The sequence below is a fragment of the Python bivittatus genome, unplaced genomic scaffold (assembly GCF_059951505.1).
Source record: "Python bivittatus isolate LINGU-HERP-01145 unplaced genomic scaffold, Pbiv_v1 ctg000220_np1212, whole genome shotgun sequence".
Taxonomy (NCBI): domain Eukaryota; kingdom Metazoa; phylum Chordata; class Lepidosauria; order Squamata; family Pythonidae; genus Python; species Python bivittatus.
In genome coordinates, this window is record NW_028277048.1 from 15,121,248 (window position 1) to 15,144,852 (window position 23,605).

Sequence of the window (23,605 nt, forward strand, 5' to 3'; positions counted from 1 at the left end):
AAAAAAGGTGTGATGATAGAAATTTCTAATGTAGATGGTTTTAAAATGGGATTAGAGAAATTCACACAGACTCAGATGGTGTTGAATTACATGATATAACATTATCATAATCCATTTTGCTTGATTTTGCTTACTGTGTTGTATGAACCCAATCATTGTAGCTTGTAAACCATACTTTGTGGTTTAGTTTATTGTATGACTCCAGCTAATTGTGGCTTATTCCACAAATCATAATACAGCACAAAGCATGAATGAGAGGGTTATCTGTCAGTGGATCATAGTCATGTTGACTGTTTGCTGCCTCCAGAAGCAACAATTCAAAATAGCAGTTGCCCTCATATCCTGTTATACAGCCACAGCAAGTGGCAACTGAGCTTGGCTGACCTCAGAAACTAAGTGGGGTTGGCTCTGATTAATATATGGATGGGGCCACCTGGGACTACCAGGGTGGTTGGCTAGATTGGGAAGTCAGAAAAATATCCCAGAAGAAGGCAATGGCAAGCTACTTCTGGAACATGGAGAACATTGCATGGATGCAGTCACCAAGAGCTGGGCCCAACCTGAGAGCACCCTTACCTTTACCCATCTTTTTGCGATCTACCCTGGAAACTTCTGGCTGGCCACTGTAAGATGCAAGACTTCTAGGTGGGTCCTTAGATGATCTGGCTATCTATCTGGGCATGCAGGAACATCAAGGATCCTGTTAATTACCAAGATGTTCCAAGTCAGTTTGGCTTATGCTGAGAGGTGATGTGTGGGTTGCAGTACACATCACCTCTCAGCATAAGCCAAACTGACTTGGAACATCTTGGTAATTAACAGGATCCTTGATTGCCCATTCTTGATATAGCAGAACTTTCCCCTTTTTGGTCTGTTGTTGTCCTTTTGCTTCATCTTCATCAGGAGAGGGGCGGTGTTGAATCCTATGTTCTGTGGCTCTCACTTCACTCCTTTCTCTTGGTTCCTTGGGGCTCTTGGCCCTTTTCTCCACAAGGTGCCAACTAAGAATACTCTGGATTCATTCCTCATACCGCAGAATAATTTTTCCTATTCAGGTGGAATGCCACCACCTGATTTAGTAGGAGTTTTTCTCCCCACTGAGCATAACAGGATTCCCTTTATATACTCCTCTCTTGTATGGGACTATGATGAACAATATCCTAATTTACAAACTTCTTGTTCACATGGGCATTGTGGCAGGATTTTCTTGGGTAGAAAAAACTTGCTAATAAATTCTGGTTTAAAAATGTGAATGAGCAATATGGAAGTGAAACAGTAGCCTATTCATCTAATGAATACTTTTTTTTTCCTATTTGTTTTACATACACACATGCACACACAGAAATAATGAAATCTAGGGAAATCTTTATCATGTGATTCTGTAATATGTGGGGGGTCAGCGATTGCCCACCTTACAGGGGTGGCGGTAGGGCTACCAGCTCTGGGTGGCAAAACTCCAGAGGACCACTAGGTGGTAGCAAAGTGATACAACCCCCATTTCTTTGCAGCCCAAATGTGTAGTCCTAGTAGAGTTTAAGATCATTGATATCTGGCAGATTTCCACATTTATGGAATCTGATCTATCGTCTCAGTATCAAGATCTTCAATATTCCACGTAGAAACCCCCAAAGCACATAATAGAGTTTAGCAGTCCAACAGTTTGGTCCTTTCCTTCATCACACAATCCTTCTCATTAGTTTAGACTAGTGTTTCTCAACCTCGGCCACTTTAAGCTGTGTGGACTTCAACTCCCAGAATTCCCCAGCCAGCATGGCTGGCTGGGGAATTCTGGGAGTTGAAGTCCACTCATCTTAAAGTGGCCAAGTTTGGACCACACTGAGTCGGCTTCTAATTCTTTTGTTGCCCGGTCGCTCACGGCGTAGGTGGCGATGCCACCGCGGATCTTTGCCTGTTGAACTTTGACTTGCTTTGCAACTGTCGAACGTATGGGGAGCGTCCTGTGGGGCTTGTGTGGCGGGGCGGAAGCTTGGGAATAAATGAACGAATGAAATATGCAATCATACAGTGCTGTGGAAAAGCAGCCAGCTTTTTCATCTCCCGTCTGGATAATCAGGCGGTGCTCTGACCTAAATCCAGTCATGGAACTCAAATGCAACAACCCCATTATGGGTCTTAAGGATTTGCAACATATCCTTCGGTGTTGCGTCACTGACCCTTGCTTTTGCGCCTTCACCGAGGCAGGTTTAAAGGGAGCCACTCCTTCCCCGACAACCATCGCCGCGCGCTCCCGAAGGCACCGCTCGCCTGCCTGCGCGTCAGAGCAAGCGAAAGAGCACCGCGAGCAAAAACTACATCTCCCATAGTGCCTTTTGCACCCGGTAGTAGCTGGCAGTGGCGAAGGAAGAGCCACGTGTTTCCCTTCCCCCCCTCCCCCCCAAGCCCAGCGACTTGGCTCCTGGTTTTCTTTAGGTCTTTGGACTCCCTTAACGTGAGCAACAGCTTGCAGAAGAGTTTGCACTTTCTTCGCCTCAGGCTGTCATGCTGTCTTTTCCTTTTAGACACTTGGCCAAGGTAAGGTATGGTGCGAATGGCAGATTGGGCTCACTGTGTAGGGAAAGAGAACAAGTTCCTTTGCCCGCTCGAGGTGGGAGCAGAGGCACGGAGGAGCGGGGTGGTCCCTTCATGGAGAACTTCTGAGAAGCGCCTTGGAGGCGGCGGACTTTGATCTCTTGGGGCGGGGAGCGGATGGAGGTTGGTGGGCAAGAAGGCCTAGGCTGCTTTCCACCCGCCGTTCAGTTCCTCTGCTCCTCGTCCTCCGAACAGCAAAAAGTTTCGCTGCTCCAGGAAAGATCTATCTCCTCCTCTCCCCCCCCCCCGCCGCTTCATTTTATATCTTTTGTTTTGAATGGGACTGTTAAGTGTGCAAGTTTAGAAACCGGAGCTTCTTGGGTAAGGAGTTTATATGCCCGCCTGAGGCTTATAGCAGGGATCTGATAGCGGCACAGATCGTTGCCATTCTGCTACTCAATTATTATTTAATTCTGGCTAATAGCTCTTGGATGCGGCACAGAGCAAGGCGAAGAGTTATCTTGACGTTCAGGGCTGAGACACTATTATCAGCGGAAACCTCTCCGAGCAGTCACGCTTTGCTGATTTTTATGGGCTAATTTTTGTAGCATCTCTTTTCTTTCACATACTGTCCTATCTGACATTGCAGCTTTGAGGAGAGGAATTACAGAAGACTTCAGAATTGGTTAGGGCCGGCGGCGGCGGCAGGGAGAGGAGGAGAGGGATAGATCAGAGATAAAAGTAACTTTTTGCAGCTACTCCATGACCCGGCTAAAGGTCCCTTGGCAGCAACTCTGTTGTACCCTGGAACCTAGTCAATAAAATGACCTGCCCCCCTGAAAATTGCTCTCTGATTTGCAGGCTGTATATCTTGATTAGGTAATGTCATTACAACTCTCCTTTTTCAAAAAGGGAAAAAAGGGATTAAAGTTTAAAGGTTGTGTGGCAAATCTGTCCTTGCAACCTGCCAAATGTGCATATGGCCTTAAAAAAACTCTTGTTCATTCAGAAAGGAATTTAAAAAAATCTTCTGGCAAACAGTGTTGGAGCATTTAATGCCAAACTTGATGCATTCTTGAGTTTTACTACTTTGCTGATGCAACCTAAATGAGGCTGTTGCATCATCTGCAGAGGAGATGTTGGTTTTCTCATAATCCCTTTAATAAAGAAAATAAAAGCCAGATGCTTTTCCCTCCAAGGTGCCTGTCATTTGTGGTAACTGCCTTGCTTTGAAATGAGTTCAGTGGTGGGGATGAGGGAACCAACCCAGCTTTGTATGCACATTTGCGTCCATAAGTTCTTTCCTGGCCGGACTTGCCAGCTCAGCAGCACAAACAGAGGCCTCTGCTGCTCTACTCAAAAGAGGCCTACTTGCCCGTCTGCAGCACAAAGCCATCTCTGTTTCACCAGACCTTGAAATTGACTGCCCTGTTCACCCCTCCAGCTTTGTCTTTTGAGTTCTCACTCCGCTGCTCATTCATTGAGTCAAGTGGCTAGAAATATAATTCCTTTTCTGAGCTTCGTTTGTGTAACATGCTGTAAGGAATGTAAATGCTATTCTGCAAATTCATTGAGACAACTTAGAAAGAAGTCGACTAGCTTGAGCAATTTTGGGTTGCATCCTTTCCAATGTATGGGATTGTGTTCTTTAATGTTAGCAAAACTAATATTTTGCCTGTGTGACACCTCTTCCCCCCAATCTTCAGAAACTACCGCTATGCTCAATGGCTGTCTGATGACAGAAGCTTGCAGCGTAAGTTTCTTGCTACCCATCTGATTTGTGTGGTAATAGTCTAGTTCTGACATGAATGTAATTGCTACAAGTCGCTGCTGCAAGAGCCAGTGTGGAAGAGTGAATGGAGTGATAGAGTTGGGCTGAAGATCTATGCTGGGTCAGCGTAACTCACTGGGTAAACTAGTCTTTACACCAGCCTCCTCCCCTCACAGCCTCCAAATCCAATGGGGTCTGTTGACAATGCTCTTTGCACTGTTGGGAGTTGTGGTATTAATACATCTGGAGAGTTCCAAGCTGTAGAAATCTGTATAGGCCGTAGTTCCCAGACTTGACCCCAGATGCTTTTTGAATATAACTCCCATCATTCTTGGCCATTGCCTATGCTGATTGTAGAGCAGTAACATCTGGGGACTCAAGGGTGGTGAATGGTATGTGGGAAAGACCATGGGAGACTGGGCCAAGAGAGACTGCCAAGGGAACAGTCAGATAAGAGACAGCATAGCCCTCAGCTGGATAATGGGTGGGACAAGGGGCTCAGAAGAGACCCTCCCCAGTTTCTTGGGTGTAAAGGAGACAGGGGAGAATAATTTCAGACTTGTAAGATTGATGTCAGCCTTACTAGGTAGACCAGACAGGAAACACGACCAGATGAGCTAATTCTACTTTATTGTAAAGCTACATTAATAGAATCTTGCAAGTCTGAAAATACAATTCTCCCCTGTTTCCTTTACCACCGGAGAAACTAGGGAGGATCTCTCCTGAGTCTCTTGCCGTCCCACTATTCAGCTGTGGGCTATGCTGTCTCTTATCTAACCATTCCTTTGGCAGCGTCTTTTGGCCCAGTCTCCCAAGATTTTTCCCACACACCATTAGAGGTGGGGATTACTGCAAAGTCATAGTTTGGCAGTATCTTTCATGTGATCTTAATTACATGGAGGAAGAATTGAGTTGTACCATGTGGCCTAAGCCTTGCAAAGACGTCTTTGTGGGATCTGGCCCTTCCCTCACTGGTTTTGAAAAAGGGAGGGTACTTTAAACATGGGATTTCAACAGGGAGTGTGGATTCTCTGCCTTCTCCTAATATTAGGACAAGCAGTGGTTCCTAAGATTGCTGTTGATCATCAGGGGATACATCACTGAATGTAAGAACAGCCCTGTTGATCAGGCCTAGGCCCATCTTAGTCCAGCATTTTGTTTCTCACAGTGGTCAGCCAGATGCCTCTGGGGTGCTCACAGGCAGGATATACCCCTCTCCTGTCATTATTCCCTTGTAACTCTATTTGAAGGCACTGCATCTTGTACGTTATTATGAGTGATGATTTGGGAACCAGCACTTTCTGTTCCCAGAATGCTCTTCTGGCTATGAAGCCTTTTCTGTAAGCATTTTTACTGCTTTGGAAGACTTATCTGTCTGCTCTGTCCTTCCGTGTCCAAAATGATTCTGTCTGTTCTGTCAGATAATTGAGTGAGGCCCTGCTTGAGGTCCCATTCTGAGATGAAGTGACAAGAATGTGGACCAGAAGGCAGGATTTTTCTGTGGTAGCTCCAACACTGTGGAATCTGCTATCCTTAGAGATGTGCTTGGCCCCCTCAATCCTGGTTTATAGGAAATCTCCAAGACCTTCCTTTTAAAATAAAACTTTGTCTTGGTGCCTGGGGAGGGGGAAGGACAACCTTATTTAGACCAATCTTTTTTCCCCCAGACTTTTCCTAATTTCATGCTTTCTTTTCTTATTTGGATTGATGACCTCAGTAGCTTCCAGGTTTGGACTCTCAGATGAAATTTAGCTATAATCCCATAATCCCCAGCTGTTGGCCATATGGGATGGGACTGATTGGCATTCTCGTCTAACAACATCCAGAGTTCTGATGTTCTCTACTGGTCTAGGTGGTCATGTAGAACACACATTAATGGAGTTTCCAGTAAAGGATTTTGCCTCCTGTAGATAATCATATGTGTTTATATGATTTTTGAAGAATCAGTTGACTTTTTGACTGGAATGGCTTGTGCTGGCTCTCTTGTGATCCTGCCTATTCTTTTACCTTCTCAGCCCCTACAAAGATGCTGCCAGGCAAGGGGGAGTCTCCGGGCCCAACACAGCAAGGCAGCTGCACCTTCTTCCAAGGAGGCATCAGGCTGGACTGGGCAGGAGAGCTTGGCAGAGAGTGACCCTGAGATGTGGGAGTTGGTGCAACAAGAAAAGGATCGCCAGTGCCGGGGACTAGAACTCATTGCCTCAGAGGTGAGTAAGAGAAGCATCTCCTTCCTCAGCCCTGGGATGAAGATGAAGTGGATGTGTTTTACTTTGGATCCTTCCAAGGAGGATGTGTTGTCCTCTTCCTTGACTCCTCAAGACATGTATTCAGCAGAGGCTTAGTTACTTCATCAGCACAAATGCACCCAGATCTTTAAGAATACAAATTAAGAAGTTTCAGTTTTATTCTTCTTGTGTCCATCATACTTTCTGGTACAGTAGCAAACCAGATATTTCTTGAAAACCCATAAACAGTCTGCAAAGATGATAGTTTTCCATCCTTTTATGGAATTGTCCCTCCCTCTGCAACAGGTATGTTATCCCTGAGCATGGCTAATACTCATTGATAGGCTGGCTTACTGTCTGTTCGTTTCTCTCATCCCAGTAAATGACTTATAATGTGGGTTGAAAGTCTCTAGTTCAACTCCTTGCAGTTGACTGGAGAACCTTATTGGGACTGCTGTTTTGTTGAATTAGGTTCTCTATTTGCAAACTGGTCTATCTTATAAAATTGTTGTAAGAAATAGTCTGTAATGTCTTTCCTGTTGCTTTGCAATATTAATGGATGAAGCACGGATTATAACTGCCTTAACCGGAAACCAACAACATATTTTTCATACTGCCTAGCCAAAGATTAAAAAACCCCAAAATATTATTTCTTTCTGGATTTGGGTTAGGAAACAGCAGCTCTTTCTCACCTTCTGTTGTTCTACTGGACATTCACTCCCACCTGCTATTGCTTGCTTCCAAAGTTGCCATCACAGCATTGGTTTCACTGGGAAGGTGCATAGAAGGAACAGATCTTCCCACTGTGTTCATCTGTCACCCCACAAAATATGGCTATTTTTCTTCTGTGGCGTAAGAGAACCAGAAACGTCATACCCCTATCTGATATGTGAGTGTGGGTGTGTAGGTTTGTCAGAGACAGAGAGATTGAGGTTCACTTCCCCCCCCCCCCCATTTTGCAATTTCTTTTTTCTCTTTCCTCAATTTCAGAATTTCTGTAGCCGGGCTGCCTTGGAGGCCCTTGGGTCCTGCCTTAACAACAAGTATTCAGAGGGCTATCCTGGCAAGAGGTAGTGTAATTTATTATGGGACCGTTTGGGGCAAAGAAGATGGTAGTGGATTGGTATGGGTAAACATGAGAATGGATAAAGAGATTGCCTGAATGTGTTCTCAGCAGTTTGCCTTAGAATAGAAAAATCTGGCCCTCTAGATGTTAGGTTCCAATATGTCCACCAGTCCTATTCACCTGGGAATTGCAGTCCAAAAACATTTGGAGGGCCAGAGTCCCTCCATTCTGGGCCTACAGTAGCCTTCCCCTACTTGGCACTTTCCAGTTTAGTTAGGACTAAAATTCCCAGAATTCCTGCCAGGATGGTCCTGTGGGAATTGCACTCTTAACACATCTGGAAGACTCTGGCTTGGGGAAGGCTACTGATCTATAGACTGTAACATTGAACAACAAATATACCAGGGTTTACCTTAGTTAAAACCGATTAAGTAGGTGTTGGGGTAGAACGCAAAAGGAAGGCTGAAGCATTTTAGGCCTGGCTGTGTGTGTTTTCTGGAACATGGGTAAGGTACATTTTGGTGAGATTTGCTGAGATTTGCCACATTTAAGGGGAGAGCAAAGGGCAAGAATGTAGGTAAGGCCATAAAATAACAGGGAGAAAGCTAAAAGGAAGGGCAAGAGTAGAAAAAGTATCATTGCAGAGGAATGGAAGAGGCAAAATAGTGGTCCCCTTCAAATGTGACAGAAGTGACATGGGTTCCTGCAGTGGGTTTACACTCTGTTTTGAAGACTTATACATACTTATACTCCCTCTTAAACATTGATGCAACATAAGGAAATTATTCTTTTTTCTTGTTAGCTTCCAGATTTGTTACTGCAAAACCACTGAAAATTAAAGTGCATTGTTTTTTAGTTCAGTCATATTTAAAGATGTGGGGAACTGATATGGCTGAAAAGATGCTAAGACAAAGATGTGGGGAACTGATGTGGCTGAAAAGATGCTAAGACAGCAAAGAGCTCTGAAGAATTAAGGATAAAATTTTCTTCTTAACTTATTATTAATTAATTAATTAATTAATTACATGTATATGCCACCCAACTCCCAGTGACCCTACACAGTTTTTTAAAAGTTGTATTAATGAAATGTTACTAATAAAGTACATTTATCTATTCACATATCTTGGTAGAAATATTCACTATGGATGTTTAAGTTTGTACCATTATTATTATTACACATCAGTCCATTGCAGGCGAAAGGTTATGGACCATAATCTACCATGCTGCTCTAGTGAGGGTTGGTAATGGATGTTTTTCAGCTTTCCAACCTGAGAGAGGGTGGCTGGTCCACAGTCACCCAGCTGGGTTCCATGCCTAAGGGAGAACCTGGTCTCTCTGCTCCTAGTCCAGCACCTTAAGCACTGTACCACATTGCCTCTCACATAGTCATATGTATGTATACACAGATACAGACACATACTCACATATTCATTCATCTATCAGGAGGAGGAAGCCCCATTTTCTCATCCTTTCCCCCATTTTCTGTTCTCCTGGATTATCTGGGAGTGAGGGTGAAGGAAGCATGCAGGCCCCATTTGCCAGCCACATGAAATGACTTGCCTTCAGAAGAGTCCTTGGACTTTTTGGTAAGGTCCATTTCAGGCCAGATGCAGTTATTTATTGGCTCTAAAACTGACCTCTGATCCTGACGCTGGGGATAAAAACACGTTATAACTATATTTTGGAGACGAGAGGGGAAAAATGGTAACGATGGAGCAGGTGCAGGGGCTTATGTGCAGAGAAGGAATGGCCAGAAGAATTTGTTAGGGAATGGTTGCCTAGGTAATATTCTTTGTACGTTGCATGGCATGGAGGAGATAGGTAAGATTTTCTTTTAGTTTTTCTCTGTTTCAGAGATTATAGTGGTATTAAGGCTTTTTCTGTTTCTAACATTTCCTTTGCTGTTGATACCCTGATGCAGGTATTACGGTGGTTCTGAGGTGGTGGACCGCATTGAGCTGCTCTGTGAACGCCGTGCTCTTGAAGCTTTCGACCTGGATCCTGAGCGCTGGGGGGTGAATGTCCAGCCTTATTCTGGATCCCCAGCCAATTTTGCTGCCTACACAGCCTTGCTGCAGCCGCATGAGCGTCTCATGGGCCTGGATTTGCCCGATGGGGGCCAGTATGTATGTGGGTTGGGGAGTGAAACTTGGGGAGAAAAGCCCCAGAGATGTTCCAGTCTAGTGACAGATCAGAAGGGGCAGAATTGGGCTGCCACGGTTGGGATAGCTGAGGGGAAAGACAGGGGGATGGTGCACAAGAATAACTGGGAAGATGAGGACCTGAAGGGCTAACAGATTCACAAGAAGAAGAAGCTGATGGAGCTGGAAGAGACAAGGAGAGAAGTCATACTGCTGTGCTGACCCAGAATGACCAAGTGGCATTTTTGGAGTACCATTTTTGATCAGCAGTACATAAAACTCCTCATAGAATAAGGCTTACCTCCTCAGTGTCTGTTTCTCATTTAGTCATGGCCATGTTTTTTTTCAGTTTTGGCCTGTAGAAGTTTCTGGCATCTCCTCTGGTCGTGGGTGATGTTGAAGAGCATCTGCTCTTCTCTCTCTGGGGACTGCTATCCCTTGTGTCCCCCCCATAATCTGCACCTCTCCCAGTGCTGCCCAATCTCATGGTGGCCTTTCTGCTTGAGGGGAAAGTGCCTGGCTAATTTGTGGCCCCTTTAGACAGAAATATTTTTTTTATTTAGCTTCTTGGCCTGAGTTGTGTTATGACTGAGGCTTAAGCTTTGTCTTGACAGAATGTCTCCTTCCTCTTGGCAGCCTGACTCATGGGTACATGTCTGATGTCAAGCGTATCTCTGCCACATCCATCTTCTTTGAGTCCATGCCATACAAACTCAACGTGAGTAAATAGAGGAGTTCAAAATGTTTACATGGTCCTGATTTCCTTTTCTGCTTCTGACAGTAGGCTGAAAATACAGCTCTGGAATGGTGTGCTAAAGAGCCCCTGATCAAAACTTTGTGCATGCTGTGATTCTGGATGCATGCAGAAGGTGGGAATGAAGATCAAACTGAACTTTCTAAAATTCTAGGCTTTTGTTATGATTTAAATGACAACAAAATAGTCTAGCTTTTGGGCTGCCAAGGTAGTCTTGCAAGTGTGTGAGCAGCACTTTCTGAAATCAGAGTTATGGCTGAATAAGTTTTCCAGTAGTTGAGGGGATGGTGGGAAAAGTTTCAGCTGCATATGGACCATCCTGCCCCTCCCTGGGTCTCATAGAAATTAGAATGAATTATGCATATTAGTAAACTCTGCAGATTATGTTGTGAAGAATGGAAAAATTGGACATATATGCTTAACTTGCAGAATTTGGATTCATGAGCACCAACTTTATTCATTCATTTATGCCAGCAAATTGGTACTGTATCACCCCTTCAGCCTCAGTAGCTTTGACATCTCTCTTCTTGAATATGCTGTGCCTGAAGATCACTCTTCTGAGCAAAGGAGAGCTTTTTACACTTGGATGACTTATCCAACCTTCATGAGTGGCTCTCAACTTCTGTTTTTGCAAATATGTAGAATAACCTTCCCAACTTAGAGCCCTGTGTTGTGTTATATTTTAACTTTTTAAGTCTATATTCTGGGTGAAGTAGTGAATTTTACACTTGGATGGTTGAATGAATTCTCGTTGAATCCAACCTTGATGCCTGGCTGTCAGCTTTTATTTTGCTTTTACCAAAAGTATAGAATCACCTTCTCAACTAGTGCCCTTTATTATATTACATGTTTATGTCTTTGTTAGATATATATCCACTTTCCTGATCATGCAGCACTCAAGGTGACTTATAGCAATTTGTCCATGTTGATTGGGAACATTGGGACTTGCAGTCCTATGCATCTGCATGATGCCTCGTTGAGGAAAGCTGATTCAGAAAATCTTATCTGGCATTCCCACACCCAGTAGCTTGTTTTCTACCATCAAGCTATTGAGGTACAAGCTTGAGGTTGAGGATTCTTATTGCTAGCCCTGCCTTTCCTGGAAGGAGAAAGGAGACCAACAGGATGTGTTTTTATTACTTTGTTTCCAGTATTGACAGCCAATAAAAGTACTTGTTTAAAAGGGATTCCTTTCACTTTTAGTTCCAGCCAGATTCTCTGTGGATGCTCTTGTTTGGATCCTCTTGTACTTCTTTTGACTCCCTCTTGGAAAACCAGGAAACTGATTTTTGGCACTGTCAGCCAGCTATAAGCACAGTGGCTGGGAAGTGATGGCTATTAATCACTCTGCTTCAATATCTTGGCTGGATTTGATGCAAGATTCTAGAGCAGTGATGGCGAACCTATAACACGCATGTCAAAAGCAACACGCCATGACGTTTTGGGTGACACGCAAGTATTCACCAACACCCGACAATAACTATTCTCCCTGTTCGAGTTACCAAAGAAACTGAGTTTGTTTTACTCGTATTTCATTTTTGTAATTATTTGACGTTTCACCACACATGATTGGGCTATATTTTTTTAAATAAATGAATATGTAAAGAATTGTTTCTCTTTTGTTGGGGGGGGTGACACGCCAGCAGAGTCAAGTTAGGCATTTTCCTAATTTTTGACACGCCGAGTCCAAAAGATTTGTCATCACTGTCCTAGAGATTATGTATTTCTGGTATGCTGATCTACGTGAGTGTTTGTACTAATTTTACCAGTATTTGGGGAGGTTGGTATTGATCTGTTTCTCTGTCCATTGCCCAGCCAAAGACAGGACTCATTGATTATGACCAGCTTGAGTTAACTGCCCGACTGTTCCGCCCACGTATCATCATTGCTGGCACCAGCGCTTATGCCCGTCTTATTGACTATGCCCGAATCAAGAAGGTATGCCTTAGTGGGTTGGAGGATAAAAGTTAAAGTGAATAAACTGTAGAGGTTTGTTTAATGTGCCTTACCCTTCCCAGTGAAGTCTACTGGGAGCTTGGAGATCAAGACCAAGATTACTTGTTGAAGTTCTAATTACTCTTGGTTGCCCAGGTCCTGGGTTCCTACCATGGAGCCTGTGGGCACCAATATGCTTGTGGACACTTACCTTCATCAGGGCCTTGGCTCTCTCTTTCTTAATTTTTTTATACAAAAGATTATTTTAATTCTAAGTGAAATGGAAAGGGTATGCTTTGTGATACAAATCACCAGTGTCCAAAACAATAATGGTTTCTAAGAATACCTGTAATGCTATAAGAACGCCTAGAAAATAATAGGTTAATAGTTTTGGCACAGTACATTGTAAAAAAGGTGGGTTTGATAGTGAGTATCTTGGGGAGCTAGAATCTCACCAGCTTATGTTCTGGTAAACTGGTGCTTTGTAACTGGCCACAATCATTTTGTGTGTGGGCAAGCCTCTCCGTGACAACTATTTGCATGCCTACAGCATGCTCTCCAACTGTTAAATGTGTCCACTGTCCCAAAAGGTTGGGGTATCCTTGCCCTAGAGTTGGCTATCTTTCTTCCTTGTGTATTTGGCAATAATAAATGGGCAAAGTAGTGTGAGCTTACCTGTCCTCACCTATCCCTTTTTGTCAGGTGTGTGAAGAGGTGAAGGCCTACCTGCTTGCTGACATGGCCCACATCAGTGGTCTGGTGGCAGCCAAGGTCATCCCATCACCCTTTGACTATGCTGACTTGGTGACTAGCACCACTCACAAGACTCTGCGTGGTGCCAGGTAAGTGTGACATAGGTGGGAATGTGCCATTCTATACAGGCAGCAAATATATGTCCCTCAGCCAGGGATTTTGAGAGTTACAATCTAACAATATCTAAAGAACCATAGTATCTACCTCTTTTGCAGATGCACCAAGAAGGTCTATGGCTCCATGACAGTTAATGTATTTTGCATTCAAAAAGTCCTTTGCCCATACCCTGGCATTTCTAGATAATGTTGGGATAGATTCCTGTCTGAACCTGTAGAGAGCAGCTGACATCAATACATACAGTGTCAAGGCAGATAGACCAAGGGCCTGATGTGGTATAAACATCATGTTCCTTCATTTGACCTATTTGTATCTTCCAGCTTTATAGGTTCTGTGGTTTCTCTGCCATTTCCAATACAGGAAGTGTGAGTTACTTAGGAGAAATAGGAAGCATTGTGTTGCCTGTGCAGAGTCTCTTGAGCAAGCAGACCAAATTGTACCAGATTCAAGTCACCAGCACTAGCAGGAATAGCTAGCTGGAGCTTCTTGTAAACTTACACCAGAGTTAATTAGGAGAGATTATCCTTTGAATTCAAGATGAAGTCAGAAAGAGATGGTGCATTGCTGATTAGCCGACAGGTGAAATTTCATGCATGGGAAATGTTTGAAAATATCCACCAAGGAAAGCTGGATGTGCAATTTATTTAAATAATGCAAATCAAAGAAAGTACAACCTTTTTTTATGTTCCCTAACTCTGTCATTTTTTCCATGCATATATCTAATTTTATGAATTACAGGAGTGGTAAGGATACAGAACCTGTGCTCACTGCTGTTAGGGTTTCTGTTTAGCTTCTTTGATGACTTCTGAGATTTCAGCAGCCATTCAGTACTTAAAAGAATAAGAAACTTGCCTTTTTGTTTGCAAACACAGAATCCCAAGGAGGTGAATTTGTCTCCTGTTACCATCATCGCTGGTGTTGTTTTTGCTTTTGTAGAATTACTACAAACGCACAGCCTTGATGGAGGACATACGGATGCAGCATCTTTTGTGACTGTAAAAGGGAATATATTTAGCCTTGCACATTTTGGAGCAATTCTGGGTTCAATTCAAGGTGTTGGTTATTACCTTGAAAGCCCTACATGGCATGGGTCCAGGCTACCTGAGGAACTGTCTCACCCCCATCACATTAACCCATCCCACCCAATCAGGCAGAGAGGGCATGTTGTGGACCCCATCCGTGAGAGAATGTCAGCTGGCAGGGCCCAGGAGGAGAGCCTTCTCTGCCATTGCTCCCACCCTCTGGAATATTTTCCCCCCTGAGGTGCAGCAGGCCCCTGCCCTCCTGGCTTTCTGGAAAGGACTAAAGACCTGGCTCTGCCAGCTTGCCTGGGGCAATAAGAGTTTTAACCAACCCTGGGTGTGGTTGGCACCCTGATGACGCTCCCCAAGCCTAATACTCACTAGTTACTATCAATCCTTGGAATATACTTATTTATTTATTTAGGACTACTCTTATACTGTATTTTTAATTAACTTTATCTTCTCTGTAAACTGCCCAGAATCACTTTTTAAAGATGCGGGCAGTGACAAATCTGATATATAAATGAATATAAATGTAAAAATATATGAGGATGTCTGCAATAGATGTGCTAGCTGAGAGGCCTTTGTTTTGATGCTTCCGTCTTCCTATTGCACACAGGTCAGGGCTGATTTTCTATCGTAAGGGTGTCCATTCTGTGGACAAGAAGAGTGGCCAGGAGAAGCTTTACAATCTGGAGGACAAAATCAACTTTGCAGTCTTTCCCTCTTTGCAAGGAGGCCCCCACAACCATGCCATTGCTGCAGTTGCGGTGGCACTGAAACAGGTGGGAAAGAAAGGCCCCGTTTTCTTTGGGGATCGGAGGTCTTCAGTAGATTTTAACACAATTACTGGTACTGACATGAAATGAGCAACGTTTAGTCTTGTCAAGTCTCGGACTTCCAGCAGCTTCTAAAGAAAGGAAGCTTCCAACAGGCAAGGCAAGGATTTTGCTGAATGCAGCTAACCTGCCTTGGCCCTTTGTGTTTACAGCCTGCTTTGCTGAGATGCCGGAACAAAATCTGTTGTTTGACCATTGTAAAATATGGCCAACTCTATTATTGCTTTCCTGTGGATTGTTTCTACGTTCTCTATCCTGCTTGTATCACACAATCTAATTATAAATCCAGACTTAATCTGAAGGGCAGCACCAGAGGATTTATGTTGGGGCAAACAAGCATGCAGCCGTCACAGTGGAATAGATCCCGGGGAGTCAGCTACAACTGAGTTCGCTGTGTTTTGCTGTAGAGAGGAATGACTTCCATGTTTGATTCAGCATGGTGGCTCTAATGCTTCTGGGAGGAACTAGTCCTGCATTCCTGTGATGGAATGGAATTATGAAGGCCAGGCTCAGGGAGATAAACATTTTCTTAGCTTGCCGGAGGAGCGTGAGAGCTACAAGAGGATGCGACTGCCACCTCCCTGAGGAATTCACACTGTTGTGGCTGGCTAGACTTGAGAGCTGGGGTTTCAGTCTGGGAAGATTGATGTCAGGCCTAGCCCAAGGAACTCCAAGAGACAATGCAAATTCAGTTCAGCTATGTTTATTAGCTACAACCTCTACCAAGAATCTTCCCAGACTGAAACCCCAGCTCCCAAGCCAGCCAGCCACAACAGTGTGAATTCCTCAGGGAGGTGCCAGTCGCATGATCTTGTAGCTCCCACGCTCCTCCGGTGAGCTAAGAAAATGTTTATCTCCCTGAGCCTGGCCTTCATAATTCCATTCCATCACAATTCCCCAACTGGTACCCTCCAAGTGCATTGGATTTCAGTTCCATGCTGGATGGAAATTCTGGGGGCTAGGGAAGCCTGGACTGACTCTGAGTAATCCAGAGGATGGGAGGTTTGGGAATTAACATAACAATCCACTACAGCTGTGCAACACTTTGGATTTAAAAGAAAAAAGTTGCTTCAGAATGCAAAGACACTCATGTAGCATCCATTGGCCACTCCTTAACACATCTTCACCTTTTCCCAGGATTGTGCAGCTGCAGAACAATTCTGGGAAAAGTTGCATTTGATTCAAGGAGTGGCTGACAGATGGTACATATGTGAAATTGTGAAATTGCCTACGTGCACTGCGATACTGTGAAATTGCACATGCACTGTGCAATTGTGAAATTGCCTATGTGCGCTGCAATGTTGTATTATTCATACAATATCCTAGTAACGTAATGTTTATCAGGAATGCACTTGCTGGCTTTTTTTAAAACCAGCGTAATGCAGTTTTAAGAGATTCCGTGGAATGCAGCCTTAGTTATTTGGATATATTAGTTCGGGTGGGTAGATAAACAGGTTTTATATGTACATCAGACTAAGCCATGCTTTGTTGAAGCATGCTCAATTGAACAAGCTGTAGACAAGCCAGAATTAGTTTTGCAGACAAGCAAAATAATCCTGGCTTCTTCGGCCAACTTTTTTAGCTGCTGTTGTCGTGTAACTTTGAATTGGTTAGGGAGATGGGTGAGGGACAATTATCACCAGATATACTTTAAAACCATGTGTCCCTATTTTCATGTAACAGTATAGTTTTAATCAATAAGCCTCAAACAAATCATGGTTTCTAACAGAGACTTATTGCCCTAAAATAAATTGTGGTTGGTTCAGAGTGGACAGCATAATGTGTGAACCCAACTATAAGGTTGTCCCCTATGTCTCCATGATGCGCTGTAATGTCATAAGTTATGCTGTAGAAGGAGTCATGCTGATTCTTCCCAACTTTGCATCCATTCTGCTTTAGGCCACCTCACCCATGTTCCGGGAGTATTGTCAGCAGGTACTGAAGAACTCCAAGGCCATGGCGGAGGCTTTGCTACAACGAGGATACAGTCTTGTTTCAGGTGTAGTGAAGATCTACCATTGCTTCTGAGCTAGAATACCCACGGGAGCAGCTTTTTCTGGGCTGAGCTGTTGGTCAGATTAGGTGAAAATGGTGTATTTTAATGTTCTCCCCCCTTAGTGGCCACCATATAGAATGATTCTTAGGCAAGAGAGAATAATTCTAGGCTAGCTTTTCATATGATGTGTGTGTGCATGGAGTTTTTCATATGGGGCAGAAATCTCCACCAGCAATCTGAACTGATACAACCCACCTAAGTTGCACCATGTCCTCCTTTACATTGTAGCCTTGTTCTGATTCATGAAGAAGCTGGTTGTTCAGGCAATATTAACAAAGAAGAAGAGGCTGTATATAGTGGAGATGTGATGGTCTGTAGCTATTGGCAGACGCATACTTGGTAGCTTAGCAAGTCTGTCAAAGAATGTGAAAAATATAGTGATAGGTGGGAGGGCATCTTCAGATGGTTGACTCAGCCAATAACTATATAATGTTTTCAGACAAGATGTAATCCCTATTATGTTGAGGTAAACAAGATAACATGAGATCTTTTGTGCCAGGGGAGGTGTTTGCTTAATATAGCTGCATATGTAGTTTTCAGAGCTGTGTGCCTTGTAATGGGGTAATTCTTAGTGAGTGCAGTGGAGGTCACTATTGTCCCCAGGTGACTCAGAGATTTAGCAAAAATATTGCCCATTAAAGTAAAAAAAAAAAAATGCTTTTCTAAGAGTTTTCTGTGTCATCTTTTCTTAGTAAGAGTTGCTTCCCCTTATGCCATAATAATTTTAAGAAAATCAAGTTAGAGATTTTTTAGCAGATTGGCCCATCGTTTATAAAAAGGAATAGAAGTAGGTTCAAGATAGATAAGAAAATGAACTTTTCAAAGAAATCATGTAAAACCCCATATGTGGGGGCATGACATCTTATATTATCTTTATCTCTCCGAGAGCTTAAGGGAAGGTGGATTCTATACCCTGTTCTGAGAGCTTCGAAGAGGATATAGTTAACCTAGGGAGGTCATTGGCATAGGATTTGATGGCTTGGAGATTGGGGTCAGTAAGGTGGAAGAGTTAATTTACTTCATGAAGGAGATATCTGCCATATCTTAGCGGTGATCAAGAGGTACCTTGAATCAGCAGGACAATTCTACTTGAATGTTAACTGTGATCGAAATAACCATTCTAAATGGGCCTCTAATTGGCTATAGAGCAGCAGGGACTTGATAGGAATTATGGGAGATGTCCGTTATATTTGGAAGCTAACAGGTTGGGCAAAGCTGTTACACAGGATTGCTGTGAATTGGATAGACTGTAGGGAGAAAACTTAACTCTTCTCGCTCTTTTGGGCTAGGTGGCACAGATAACCACCTAGTGCTAGTGGATCTGCGACCAAAAGGAATTGACGGGGCCCGGGCTGAAAGAGTACTGGAACTAGTGTCTATAACGGCTAACAAGAACACCTGTCCTGGGGACAAGAGTGCTTTGACACCTGGAGGCCTGCGTCTTGGTAAGAGCAGGGAGTTATATAAAAAAAGATGTGCATGATTGTTTCATAGCTGTGCATAGTCTGTCTTAAAATAATCATGATTCTGCACCATAGCAACCCTAATTTCAGATGCCTTTTAAAAGAAAACATTGCTTTTCCCCATGGTTAACTAGCTTAGAAATTCAGGAATGGGTGCATATTTCATTAATATGGAGTGGACTACATCCAGTGTTACACGAGCAGAGTTCAGCAAATACAGTGAGATTTTCTGTGCCTTCTTATTTTGGGCACCCTCTGTCTACTCTTCAGCCCTTGAAGCTATTTTGGGAAGATCTAGGGGGTTGGGAGTGAGAATCCATTTAACAGTTACTATTCCGTCAGTGGCTGAATGTATTTAAAATACAATCCTCACAAACCCCGAGGTTGCAAGGTTCAGAATGTTGAGAGTTTGATGTTTTTAAAAAGTCCTTAAGATTATAGAGATAGCTTCAAAAATGTCACAGAAGCCTTATCAGTAAAATAAATTTAAGCAGAGTAAGTGAATAGACATTAATAGGCATAGAATGCAGATTTCTATTTGTTATAGGCTATGGCTACTTTTTTCCCCAGATATACCCTTCCTTAAGGGCATGGTTGTGGAATAACAAGATTTGTTCTACAGGTCACTGAAGCCTCCTCACTCTGACCACTGTCCCCTCTACTTGGCCATGCTACTCATTTCTTCAAGTTTTTCCTCATAGCTTTGAAGGCCAAGAACTGATGAGAGTTTTTACAGCCTCTCCCAGATGTGCAAAATTTGCACACCATTCTCCATATTGAATCGCCTGCTGCTGTCTCATTTTTTATACACATTTTACATTAATCCCCACCTGTTACCTTGCTGTAGAAGAACTTACCTATACCCCTGATATAGATGGGAAGGAGAATTTGTGAACTGGATTTGCACCCCTGTATAGGTGGGAACTTTTCTTCTCTTCCTTATGCACCATGACATTATCCATTCATAGTTTCACTGCATGGTGTTTATTTGTAAATGTGGTCTTTAGATGTCAAAAGCAACGCCCTATCCAGTTCGTTTTGGCTTTTTCCACAGGAGCACCTGCACTTACTTCCCGACAGTTCCGGGAAACTGATTTCCAGAAGGTCGTTGAGTTTATTGATGAAGGAATCCAGATTGGACTGGATGTCAAACAGAAGACCTGTAAGTCAAAGTATTATGAAAAACCAGCATCTCCTAGTACATATTGGCCATGTTCTTTTCCAGTCAGCGAGTCGGAGCAGAAATTGCATTGGCTGCAAACGCGGGGACAGTGATGAGCTATTTGGTTATGTTTGACGGACTCATTACATTCTTTCCTATATTCTAATTGATGGGATTCTGTGGTTCAGCTGAGACTCACATGGTAACAAACATCCTCTGAGAGCAGGCTACCACCTGTTTATTGATCTTGCTCTGTAATTTCAACATACAGACATTCATGATTCTCCCACCATTTAATTCCCTAAAAGCAAAAGTCGGTTAAAATGATATCACCCACTGGTTCAGATTTTTCAGTTTGCTCTCAGTCCTGGAAGAGAGGGAGAGCAAATATATATTTGATGGGATATAGGAAGCCAGTAGCATAGGGCAACTTTCCTCAATGTGATGTCCTCCAGATGTGCTGGTCCAATTCCCATATTCACCAGTCAGGCAGGGGAAAGCTGCCCTAGGGATTAATTGTAATTACAGAAGAGAAATAGGAAGTACTTGGGAGCATTCTTGGATCAGAAGATTTTTCTCTTGTGCCTTGTATTTTTCCATGTGTCTGCAACCTCCAGTTTACTTACCCTCTTTCTTTCTTTTCCCCACAGCCAAACTGCAAGATTTCAGATCCTTTTTGCTTTCTGACCCAGAGACGAAACAGAGGTTGTCAGACCTTCGGCAGCGTGTTGAAACCTTTGCCCGTGCCTTCCCCATGCCTGGCTTTGACAAACGTTGAGATCTAGTTCAACCAAAGACTGGCTAACCATTACACCTAGATGGGCAGGGTTTCCAACAAACTAGATATGCAGAGTCCCTGGAGCCTGGTCTCTGAGAGCTAGCCAGCGGAGCCCCTTTTCAGAGAGGTGATCACCTTGGCCCTTTTTCTCTATTCCTACTTCCCATTTTATAATGACTCAAAACAATTGACCTTCTGTGTAAAAACAGGACTTGGCTCTGATTTGCAATACATGTATCACATCATGCGGAATGACTTGTAAGAATTAAAGTGGTTCGCCTCTTTGCTATGAATGAAGATACTTGAACCCTTTGGGAACATTACTGCCATTTTGGTCATCTGTGCCTGCAGGTGCCTTGTGTACATGTATGATGCAAATATCTTCTCTGCATGTATATGCACAGCCAAAGATATGGATGTGAGTGTAACCCTTGTTTACCATGATAATGTTTCTAAGTACCAACAGAAGTAGGCAGAATCATACCTTGTAACAATAGATCGCATCATACACACTGGATCATATCAAAGGCCTATCTAGTTCAATATTTTGACTTCCCACAATTGCCAATTAGATGCTGCTGAGCTTCCCACAAAGCAGAGTTAAAAGGCAAAAACCCTCTCCATTATTGTCCTCCAGCAAGTGTCTTCAAAAATGTGTGACTTCTGATCTTGGTGGCAGCATGGAGCCATTGTCACTAGCAGCCACTGAGAAGAAACACTCTATGCAAACACCTTTGCTCTTTTAAGATGAGCACTTCTCTCATTTAGTGAATGCAGGTGGGCATGTATGGTAATCTATTTCATTTTTTAAAAAATAGATTTAGCATGGTTTAGTGGTAAAATATTATCATGGAACAAGCTGGTGGTCTGCACTGTCTGGTCAAATGGGGACGATCATCTTGCTGCCATTCCCTACATTCCTGAATGTCTGATTACAGGTGGCCTGCATTATTCCTGGGGGCTGTTTTCCAGTTTAAAACTTCAGCTAATGAAGCCACAAATACGTCAGTCTTGAGCCTATGGGAATTGGGGCATTAGGTTGTGGAGCCTATAATCATTGCCTCCCTTGGATGTCATCAGCATCACCTCCTCACTTGGTCATGGCAGATCTCGCTGGATTAGAGACTGGCAGTGCAACTGGGAGGCCCCTCCATCAAGATTGCAAAAGAATCCTGTGGAGTGGAGAGGCCAGCCTGAGCCACATGTTGAGAAGCAGGGTAACGCCCTCCATACCCAGCCAAAGGAGTTCCTCCGAAAAAGACAGCCAGCTGCCATGAGGCGGTCATGTGGAGCCTCGCAGTCGGACAAATCTGCTGAGCTCCATCACAAAGCACCAGGCAAAAAGGATGATTAAATGTAGATGCATTGCACAGACCCCTCACCCTTAACAAATGTGCAGCCATGGGGTTGGCTTTTGCCCGCTCAGACAGTGCTCAGCATCAGCTTGCAAGTGGCTGTGTGGACACTATGACAAGTTGCTACCTAATCAATCAGCCTTCATTAGTCTGCTGTTTTCCCCTAAGGTGTTTACTGCATTTCTCAGAACTGCTACTCAACATCATGAGCTGGATAGCATCAGCCTGGGAAGGCTGTGGCAAATGTCCATTGGGGTAGGCATCTTGTAGACAGGAAAACGACCAAAATAATACTCATAAAGGGGAACTGTAGGAGTTCCTCAAATGCTAATGCATATAACTTTTAAATGGGGCATACATGACTTCTCCTGAATGCTTTATTTGTCAGCATGACCCCCTCTTCACTGCAGAAGAATATGTATGCATGGAATAACTCATCTACTATATATCTTTTTTCATTGTAGTATTGGGCCATGTGAATTTTAATTGTATTTGGAGGAGACAGTTGATGTTGATGTTGATGTGATAAACTTGGGAAGAAGACAGCGGCTATAGCAGAATTCTGTGGGAAAGTCTTATTTTGCCCTTGACGATCAAGCACTAGAGGGAAAGGGTGGGGGTGAAGTTACTGCTGCTACCCAAAAGGGGCCATTTCAGACACAATTTGCTCCAAGGCACAGCTTCCAGGGGAACATTTCTGTATCTTGCTTCCCCCCCCCCCCCGGACACAAAAATTGGTAAATTCTATGTATAACATTTGGAATAAAATATAAGGTGGGTGCTTTTGAGCCACATAGCTAGGAGAATGTGCTGAAAGGCTTCCATCTCTTCCTTAACTTTTAAATTAATTGTTTCAAAGGGTAAATAATCCCCTTGATACTATCCATTCTTCCCTTGTTCTGGGAGCATACTATCTCCCTCTACTTATTAATAAATCAGACAACTTCATTCAAATCTAGCTTTATAGAGGAAGTTCCTAAATCACTGGAAAGCTGCAAGTTACAGGAAATTCTATTCCTCCTCCTCTCTGCATGCCCTGGCAGCTTGTCCTGATGATTAATTACTCTTGCTGGTGACAACTGGTGCCTTAGTTAAATTGCTCTAGTTTCAACTTCCAGATGTTCTGTTTCTTCTACCACAGCTGGCTTTGATCATGTATTTTGATATTAAGCTTATTTTTGTGCAGTGCTTGTAATCACATGATGCTGCATGCATCTCAAGACAGAAGTGCTGTGGATTTGTCATGCCTGAATGGCATTGCTGGCAATTATAGTCCAGCACCTCTGGAGGCACTGGGTTGGGGAAGACTGTCATAAGTCAATGACCCCTATAAGGTTCTACATGCTAGCAGAAGATCACTGTGAAGCAATGGTTATGATCCTTGCCTTCCGAAGAGTCCTTATTTGCTCATTCTATAAGCTCATCACATGGACTATTTTCAGACAACACATCTGACCATGATGAATTGCACCATGACTTAATGCAATTGTGTGGATTTGTATGAGACGTTGAACTATTAAGTTGACAACACAGACAGGGTCTGTATGATACACAGGATAAAATATGGTTAGCTAGTCTGCAATTCAGTGTCCTGCAAACCATTTCTTCGTTTTTACTTTAGATTCCATGTTTTTTTTCC

At 43.4% G+C, this 23,605-nt stretch overlaps 1 protein-coding gene across 1 annotated transcript; it reads left to right on the forward strand.

Annotated features, from left to right (window-relative positions):
* The first annotated feature begins 2,374 nt into the window (after window positions 1–2,374).
* On the forward strand, window positions 2,375–20,908 carry SHMT2 (serine hydroxymethyltransferase 2). The gene is made up of 12 exons (XM_007425220.4): window positions 2,375–2,532; window positions 6,316–6,507; window positions 7,516–7,595; window positions 9,513–9,713; window positions 10,369–10,450; window positions 12,302–12,424; window positions 13,124–13,263; window positions 14,933–15,098; window positions 17,052–17,151; window positions 18,498–18,653; window positions 19,726–19,833; window positions 20,484–20,908. The coding sequence occupies exons 1-12, from the start codon at window positions 2,500–2,502 to the stop codon at window positions 20,609–20,611; spliced, it is 1,509 nt and encodes a 502-aa protein (XP_007425282.1). The 5' UTR covers window positions 2,375–2,499; the 3' UTR covers window positions 20,612–20,908.
* Window positions 20,909–23,605: the final 2,697 nt, after the last annotated feature.

What these genes read in the sequence shown, in the direction of transcription:
- SHMT2 (XM_007425220.4), top strand. Translation starts at nt 2,500, where the DNA reads ATGCTGTCTTTTCCTTTTAGACACTTGGCCAAG. An exon ending in GAGGGCTATCCTGGCAAGAG is followed by an intron (nt 7,596 to 9,512) that starts GTAGTGTAATTT and finishes ACCCTGATGCAG; the next exon opens with GTATTACGGTGGTTCTGAGG. An exon ending in GATTTGCCCGATGGGGGCCA is followed by an intron (nt 9,714 to 10,368) that starts GTATGTATGTGG and finishes TCCTCTTGGCAG; the next exon opens with CCTGACTCATGGGTACATGT.